The 8,516-nt window shown below is 57.6% G+C and overlaps 1 protein-coding gene across 3 annotated transcripts; it reads right to left on the bottom strand.

The window, feature by feature from the left end:
• Nucleotides 1-546: 546 nt before the first annotated feature.
• NABP2 (nucleic acid binding protein 2) lies at nucleotides 547-6,934 on the bottom strand. 3 transcript variants are annotated; one of them, XM_048832050.2, is made up of 7 exons: nucleotides 6,836-6,934; nucleotides 5,480-5,589; nucleotides 4,594-4,732; nucleotides 3,292-3,363; nucleotides 2,749-2,830; nucleotides 2,307-2,373; nucleotides 547-1,963 (listed from the first exon to the last, which is right to left on the bottom strand). In XM_048832050.2, exons 2-7 carry the CDS (start codon nucleotides 5,556-5,558, stop codon nucleotides 1,761-1,763), a joined length of 642 nt encoding a protein of 213 aa, XP_048688007.1. In that variant the 5' UTR covers nucleotides 5,559-5,589; nucleotides 6,836-6,934; the 3' UTR covers nucleotides 547-1,760. The 3 variants fall into 3 exon arrangements, with proteins under 3 accessions (XP_048688007.1, XP_048688008.1, XP_074977709.1); XM_048832051.2 differs by lacking the exon at nucleotides 6,836-6,934 and adding an exon at nucleotides 6,526-6,810; XM_075121608.1 differs by lacking the exon at nucleotides 6,836-6,934 and adding an exon at nucleotides 6,155-6,176.
• Between the last annotated feature and the right edge of the window lie 1,582 nt (nucleotides 6,935-8,516).

Here is an 8,516-nt window from a genome sequence, read left to right as displayed (position 1 = left end):
ACCCTGGGCGCTGTCATCTCATGGCAGGAACAGGGACCTGGCTCCTGGGTTCAAATCCAGCCCCCGCGGTCACCCCACCGGTCAGGGACAGAGCTGGGGAGCTACAAGCCAGGTCTCCTGTGGCCCAGTACAGCCCTCCCCCCACTGGGCCCCGCTGCCTCCCTTCGCAGTTCGTGCCCACTTGGAGCTCGCTGCGCAGCAGGAGGAATCGTGCCCTGGGGACGGGCCTTGTCCTGCCCAGGGGAGAGATTTTTCCGTCTAATGTCCAGTGTGACTTGGACAGGAGCAGCCCCTTCTGGCCTTTCAATCTATGACTATGGACTGGGCCGGCTGGCCAGTATAACGCCCAGCGGAGCCATGCTGCCGCCAGCATACGGGGCTGGGCTTTGTTATGGGGCTTGGGAACGGAGGGGGAGTTTGATCTCAGCCACTACAAGCTGCTCTGGTGCCGGACACGGGGGGCTGACGCCAGCAGACCAGGCCCGGTGTGGCTGGTGCAAAAGTTCCCCTGGGGCCCGGGCGCAAGCGACCACACGGCAGGCGGAGGGGGATGGCGGCATGGCCTTTATTCCAACGCAGCCCCGGGCAGGTCAGCGACTCAGCTTGGGTGAGACAAGAGAAGGGAGTTTCGGGGGGGAGTTAAAACAGAATAAAAGAGGGGGGGGGTGGCTGGGAGCATCAGGCTGGGGGGGGGGGGGGGGAGAGCATTCTCCAAACCAGCGGGCGAGGGAGAACAGCTCCAAGGTCAGCACCAGGCCCAATCCTGCTGGGGGATCACTCCCCGTGTGGGCAGACGTGACAGTGATTCGGGTGAGTCTGTCCTGGGGGCCTGGAGCTCAAATCCTCCACCTAGCCCCTGTCCCGGGAGCTGCCCCCACCAGCTCCAGGCTGCGAGGGGGCTGCCATCTGCGGGGCGGGGGGTTGATCGTGGTGACCTCCTAGGAACTGGCCTGAGACCCAGCAAACTCATTCCACGCAGGGTGGGGCCCAGAGCGCCCAGGCAGGGCTCACGGCCAACCTGAGTTGGAACCAGCGCCCCACCCCATCTCTCCCCCCTTCCGCCGTGTGTGCCCCAAGGTTCCCTGAGCTGCTGCTGGCCCGGGGGGAGGGGAGGGGAGATTTGGCTCCACGCTCAGTCTTAGGCAGCCTCTGCTGAGACAGCAAGACCCAAACGGGCCCCTCCTGGGGGCAAGGAGAGGGGGGCCGCTGCCCCCCATCCTACACCTGGAGGAGGCCTCAGCAGTCCCCGGCTGCCCCCTGGCCACTGACCACACCTGGCAAAAGCAGCTTTTTTAAAGTTTTCTAAAAAGTTTCAGGATATTTGTAAAAAAAAAAACCAAAAAAACCCAACAAAACACAAAAAAACCCACCAAAGGAACGAAATCCAGTGAGCTGGGGAGGGAGGGAAGAAGGGAGGGGGAGCTGGCAGCCCCCCCGCAGAGGGGCATGTGGGGATCCCAGCGGGGGCACTTGGCTGTGGCTCAGTTTAGTCTCAGAGCAGAGCTGTGAAGATAAAGGGACGGTTTCCAATGGGGGGCGCCCCCCTCCCCGTCACTGTTCAGGAGAACGCCACAGTCCCGGTGAAAATGGACACGACCGCGGCGACTAAAACGCTCTTGGTTCGCTGTCTCTGATCTAGCCCGTAGCGATGCCTGGCCATGGTCTCTCCCACCCCCTGGCCCAGCCTCCTCCCAGCCTCGGCGGTGGGACCCGGGGCGAGCCAGCACAGAGCTGGGGCGGGGGGTCCCGACCCTGCGGTGTTATCTCTTGCTGCTTCGCCGGGTCTCTTTGCCATTGCTGACGGGGTTGGAGGATGATCCAGACCCGGCCGAGCCCACGCCCTGGTGGTTCGGCTGGCTCCTGGTGATCCGGCCGCTGGTGGGGTGGGACGGGACGTTTGGCGGGTGTGTGGGGCCGCTGGGGCTTGGGGCGCTCAGCCCGTTGCCGTTCTGGTTGTCGGCAGCTGAAAACAAAAGCGACAGATTACACAGGGAAATGAACAGCGAAACCAAGGCAGGGCTGGGCAGAGAACCCAGGAGTCCTGGTTCCCAGCCCCCGCTGTTCTACCCACTACACCCCAGTCCCCACCCAGAGCTGGGGATAGAACCCAGGAGTCCTGGCTCCCAGACCGCTCTGCTCTAACCTTCTAGACTCCCCGCCCCGATTACTGGACTAGAGAATCGGCTCGAGCTGTGACTGCCCCCGAGTGGTGAGTGCTGAATGGCTCCGAAGCAGGGTCATGTCCCACCTGCCTTGCTCAGGGGTGGGGGGACATCCAGCCTGCAGAGCTAGGGGGGCTCCCTTACCTGGGGACGATGCGGCGGGGCCCGGGGTGGTCTGGGAAGCAGCAGGGGTCACGTTATCGTTCGGGGCCTGAAGGAAACGGGAGGGAGAACTCATGGTCCCGGATCTCGCAGGATGCTGGCGCACTTCCCCAGCCACCCGCAGGACAGAGATGCGGCCACTTCTGGGCCGCAGCCAGCACAGCCGCGCGTCTCCGACGTCCACAAATCCACCCCCACCCAACCCCGTCCCACCAGGAGCAGAGCCTGGGGGAAAGTCCTGCCGCACATGCACATCCTGGCTCCTGGGGTCGGCAGCAGCAGGAAGCCCCGAGGGCTTTTTCACAGACTTGTTCCCTGGGCCACAGGAGGCCCCGTGGGCATCCGCAGATAAGCAAATCCCATTACCCTGCCAGATGGGCCCCCCCAGCCCTTTGACCCCAGCTGGGAACCGGCTGGTACTCACGGCTTTGCTCTGGGACTGCTGGGTCACATACTCTGGGTTGGGTTCGCTGAAGTTTGGGACCTCGGAGTAAATCATGCAGAACCTAGGGAGGGAAATGGCAGGTCAGCAAGGCCACCAGGAGACTGGCCAACCCCTTCCTCCCCTCGCACTCAGCCTTATCCTGGGGGAGGGGATGCCCTGACTCTCCAGCAGCGAGAGACCTGGACTGTCTCAGGCCAGGATCTTGATTCCAACTGTGCTGGGAATACAATACCCAGGTATCCAGTCTCCCCTGCTCTAACCACCAGGCCAGGCCATCCTCCCAGGGCTGGGAACAGGACCCAGGAGTCCTGGCTCCCCACCCCCACCCTGCTCTGAACACCAGTCACTCCTGAGTAGACACCCACAGGTCCAGCTGGGCTGGCTGCCTGGTCAGCCCCGGTGGCAAATCGCTCCAGCTCTGGGGCTCCCCCACACTTCTCCCCTCCCCAGCCTCTAAGGAGCCAGGCTCCAGGGAGCGACACCCCCGGGGCTCCTCCAGTGAAGCCGACAGGCCTTTCTTACTCTCCGATTTTCTGCAGGTCTCCTCCGCGGCCCGTGTAGAGGGTCAGGCAGCCTTTGAAAACTGATGCGTAGCTGAAAGCAAGAGGAATGCCAAGATCTGGGGTTAACTGCGTGGGGTTGGCCCAGCGGCTGCAGGCCAGAAATCTCACACAGGACACGCACCCTGGACTGGGTGCAGAACTAGGGGCCTCAATTCTCACTTCCCCTGAATCTGCACTTGAGGGAGGCATCTTTGTGCTCCCAGTGCTCTGGGGCTAGCCAGGGAAACCCCCCCTGATGTAAGTTAGAGTAGCCCTGAGGCCGCTCTGACTTACACACTGTTTCCCACAACCCCTTATGAAAGGAGAGAAGAACCACCCCGCCAGCCCAGCAACACTGTGTGCTGCTTCAGCAATGCCCCCAGGGGGCGCTCTAATTATTCTTTCAAGGGGCTCCCACAAATGCAGTGGCAGTTTCCGGGTGCAGCGCTAGCCTGTCTGGGGGTGGCAGGGGGAAGAGATGAGCTCCATCCACTCAGAATGACAAGGATTTCTCCTGGGGATACAGGGACAGTAAAATCCTGCCCTGAAGTCGTGTCTAAGCTAAGCCGACATGATGAATCCATTGAGATCAGTCCTACCTGCTTACTGTAACTCCCCGCGCCTCCAATGTCCAGGGATAGAGAGCTGGTGTCATATTACTACACTGACATTAACTCTGTGTGCCTATGCGTGTCCAGGAAGGGTCTTTTCCAGGGACCTAACTGGATTTTTTTTTTTAAATTGTATCTATATATTTAAAATAATAAAGTCTCCTACCCAAGTTGCCCAGACACCAGCATACATCCACTACAATGCACACTCAGTGTTAAAGTCGTCAGCAGGAATTCAGCCACCGCCCTCGGCCTTCTCCCGAACCCCCCTATGCTTTGCAACCTGCCTGGAAAGTTAGGAAATTCGGGCTATTTCAGAGCATAGAGACGACCGGATCCCGCAAGGAGCCAGCTCTGAGCAGGCGGATGCAGGCCTGTTTGCTCAGGCTTGTATCTCCCTCGACAAATGAAGGGGACCGGATGCTTTCCTTCTGCTGAGAATGAAGGCCAGGGAGAAGAGCAGCCTTGCCCATTCTCCTCCCCCTGGAAGGGCTGGCATCGCAGTCTCAGATGTGGGGAGCTCAGGGGAGCCCCCAGCCTGGTCTATCAAACCCCGAATGAGCTTGTCTCAGGAGCCCTGGGGGGCCTGAGGCTGACGGGCTGGGCATGTGGCAGGCGCCAACATGATCGGGTCCCGTGGCCGCCCTCCCTCCCAGCAGGGTCTCGCCTACCCTTTGGTCAATCGGATGATGTCTCCCGGCTGAATGAGGTTCCCTACATCGTCCCACACTGAGATGTTGATGCTGCCGGTTTTGTCGGCTACTTTGCACGTCCGCACCTCGTGGCCGTCCTTTGTCTTGGTCACCCGACCTGCAGGGGGGAGCGGGACATCTCCATGGTAACACAGACGAGCCCCTTTGGGCTAGACAAGGCCTTGTACAAACACAGACCACAAAGGTGGTCCCGGCCTAAGGTCCCAAGCCTATGAACGCTGAGCCGAGTCACGGCCGCCAACGTAAGCATCTGCCCTCACCCTACGTCAATTATGGTGTCTCAAAAACGGACACTGACATCACTAAGCAGCTGGGGCAGGGGGTGAAAGCCAGCCACAAATATTGTTTGAGAACTGATTTCAACAGTTAAATGGAATTTCAGTACGACAGCGGCTCTTAACCTTTCCAGACGACTGTCCCACTTTCAGGAGTCGGATCAGTCTTGCCTACCCCCCAGTTTCACCTCACTTAAAAAACTACTTGTTTACAAAATCAGACATAAAAATACAGCAGTGTCCCAGCCCCACTATTATTGAAAAGTGGCGGACTTTCGCATTTATACCATAGAATTATAAAATCAATCAATCGGAATATAAATCTTGTACTTACACTTCAGCGTCTGGTGTGTAGAACAGTATAAACAAGCCATTGTCTGTGTGATATTTTAGTTTGTCCTGACTTTGCTAGCGCTTTCTATGTCGCCTGTTGTAAAACTAGGCAAATCTCTAGATGAGCTGATGTACCCCGGAAGAGCTCTGCGTACCCCCAGGGGCACATGGACCCCTGGTTGAGAACCACTACAGTAAGATATTTGATATATCTCTTGCACATTATTAATACCCACCTGTTTCCAGTACAATAAAAATAAGGTTCAAGTTTTTCAAGCCGGGTTTAATGTCCTTCACAAAGGTTTCAGTCGTCATATTGAGCAGCTTCTGGCTTCTGCTACGTTATCTGTGCAAATAATAAAATAATATAACCACATTTGAAAAGAAAGCGACAGTCAGCGCACAGAAGGGAAAGGCAGGTGCTGGCTACTGCAGCCAAGGTGGAGAGAATGCACCAACATGGAGAAATGTGCAGAATACTGAGTTAAGTTTTTATTATTGAATTGGCACAGGTACCTCACAAGGTTAGCCAACAGGGGAATGCCCTGTCGGAAGAATGAAACATCCTGCTGTTAATTTAGCCCCAAAGGAAAGAAAGTACAAAATGGCAACCACAATTGAAGATTCTTGCAAGAAAAGTGCATCTGTTTTTCATTTCTGCACAAATTTCTCTCACTGAGTCGAGACCCCGACAATACAGTTGCATTACTTTCTATCTGCACAAATTGTAGCCATGAGTCAGACCGTGGCAAGAAAAACCTATTTCTGTATGCAAGGATTGCAACCCTGATTCAGACCAACAACATTTCATCTTGCTGTTTTGCAAAAGTCACCCGCTTGCAAATCTGTGTCCACCTTGCAAAACGGAGACAGGCTAATTAAAATAAAACACACACACACTGAAAATCCACCTCTGCATCTTTTTCTTTAACCCACAAATTGCACCAGAAATTCAGACGCTGGGTACTGACACACGGCCTTCATAGAATCATAGAATCATAGAATATCATGGTTGGAAGGGACCTCAGGAGGTCATCTAGTCCAACCCCCTGCTCAAAGCAGGATCAATTCCCAATTTTTGCACCAGATCCCTAAATGGCCCTCTCAAGGATTGAACTAACAACCCTGGGTTTAGCAGGCCAATGCTCAAACCACTGAGCTATCCCTCCCCCGGGAAAGTGCATTTTATCTTTTGCACAAATCACAGCCCTGATTTCACACCACCGCTGGGGAAAACGCCTGCTTCTCTTTTTGGATAAACTGCAAGCCCATCCCCACGCACCCTGCGGCAAGAAAAGTGCTTTTCTCCGGGAGCGGAGAAGTGGAGGCTCGTTCACCTCGGAGGATCAGTTCGCTCACGTGTTGGTGGAAATTCTTGCCGTGGAGGGGAAAAAAGGAGACAGGGATTTGGGGACTGAAAATTGCTGGGGAGGTGCAGGGATCCCCTGCCACATGCGCGCCCCCTGCCCTGCAATGCACCACATGCAAGGGGGCTCCAGGCCCCCCTACCAAAGCTCCTGAGGCTGCTGCAGACGGGGGCTGATGGGGGTAGAAATCGGGGGGTCCCCCCCGCCTTCCCCTGTAAAACTGACCTGATGGAACGTTGGGTTGCAGACATTCCAGGAAGTATCCAGCAGCGTTCTGAGTAGCCAATCGCAGCAGCAGGACGCTCTTCGACAGGGACGAACGTGCCACACCTCCAGCCAATTGCAGTGCAGGGGGAGGCCTGGCGTTGAGCATTTAAAGGGACAGCAACATCCCCTGCACGCGTGTGACATTTGCCAGTGGGGGGAGATACCAGCCTTTCCTATGTGCGTTGGGCTCGGAGCGCTGGAGCCTAGATCTAACCCCCTGGACCATACACACCGAGGTCCATGGGTCACACAAGTTCTGTTACTACGCGTGGGCCTGCGTGGCTCACGCCGTGACCTGCTGGCTAGACATGTGTGGATCACACCCCCCCCCCCTTGGCAGCGTGACGAGCCATGCAGTGTTATTCCTGCCTGGGATGGGTCTTGCGGAGCACCTAGTCATGGCCCGGGGCCCGTTGTACCAGGTGGGGTAGAACTGCAGAACAAAAAGAGTCCCCAAGTGGGGATCCATCCATGCTGCCACGGCCCATGGGAGAGAAAAGGGGGCAGGGGGGTTGAGGTAATATATTTTTTTGGACCAGCCTCTGTGGGCGAGAGACACGTGCTGTCACGTGTGAGTCATGCGTGCTGTGATGGCACAGGTCACGCATGCCACAGGGGCACAGGGGGCTCATGCGTCCCCGCGCCGGACAGCTGGGCCTGGGAGAGGCACATGTAGGTGGGGTTCATTGTAAAGAATGATGGTTTTTAACATTTGCCACCAGTAGAGGCCCAAGCTGGTTGATAGAGGGAAGGAAAAGCCCCTTCTCCAGGGATTTCACTGGCCAGGAATAAGCTCCAGGCTGAGGAAGCATTTTCATCAGGTAAAGGAGGGGCAGGCAAAAATTGGGGCTTGGTCCTGCTTTGAGCAGGGGCTTGGACTAGAATGGCCTCCTGAGGTCCCTTCCAGCCCTGATATTCTCTGATTCTATGAGGCCACACTGTCTTTGCTGTTCACTTGGCAGAGGGGAGGGGCACGATCAGGGCCAGACAGACAGAGGTGCAGGGACAGACCAACACAGGGAGAGAGAGACTGACACAGGGTCAGGAACAGGATCACACAGGGGCAGACACAGGGACAGACAGAGACAGGGAGGACTGGGGGGACAGGGACAGACAGACATAGGAAGGACTGGGGGGGGCAGGGACAGACAGTCACAGGGAGGATGGGGGGGCAGGGACAGACAGACACAGGGAGGATGGGGGGGCAGGGACAGACAGACACAGGGAGGACTGGGGGGGCAGGGACAGACAGTTACAGGGAGGAAGGGGGGGCAGGGACAGACAGACACATTGGTAGGGACAGACAGACACGGGGCAGAGACAGACAGACACAGGGAGGACTGGGGGGGCAGGGACAGACAGACACAGGGAGGAAGGGGCAGCAGGGACAGACAGACCCAGGGGCAAACCACCCCCCACAACCAACCACTCCCAGCCAGCGTGGAGAGAAGCCCCGCCCCCTCCCGCAAGCCCCGCCCCTCCCGCTCTTGAGCCCGGAGCGGCGGCCCGCCGACTATAGAGTCCCCCCTCTGCCCTCTGGCGGGGTAGAGCGGCCGGCGACCATAGAGTCCTCATCCTCCCCTCCCCGCGGGTGGCTGGAGCGTCGCATCCGGGCGGGGCGCCCCCGTGTTTCCGGCGG

Source organism: Caretta caretta, chromosome 20 (assembly GCF_965140235.1).
Source record: "Caretta caretta isolate rCarCar2 chromosome 20, rCarCar1.hap1, whole genome shotgun sequence".
NCBI classification, from domain to species: Eukaryota; Metazoa; Chordata; order Testudines; family Cheloniidae; genus Caretta; species Caretta caretta.
This window is presented reverse-complemented; position numbering and strand designations above follow the sequence as displayed.

Coding starts and splice junctions, on each gene's coding strand:
- NABP2 (XM_048832050.2), bottom strand. CDS start 5,558: ATGACGACTGAAACCTTTGTGAAGGACATTAAACCCGGCTTGAAAAAC. Junction 2,374..2,748: donor AGCAGTCCCAGAGCAAAGCC/GTGAGTACCAGC, acceptor CGTTTCCTTCAG/GCCCCGAACGATAACGTGAC. Junction 1,964..2,306: donor CCCCGCCGCATCGTCCCCAG/GTAAGGGAGCCC, acceptor TTTTGTTTTCAG/CTGCCGACAACCAGAACGGC.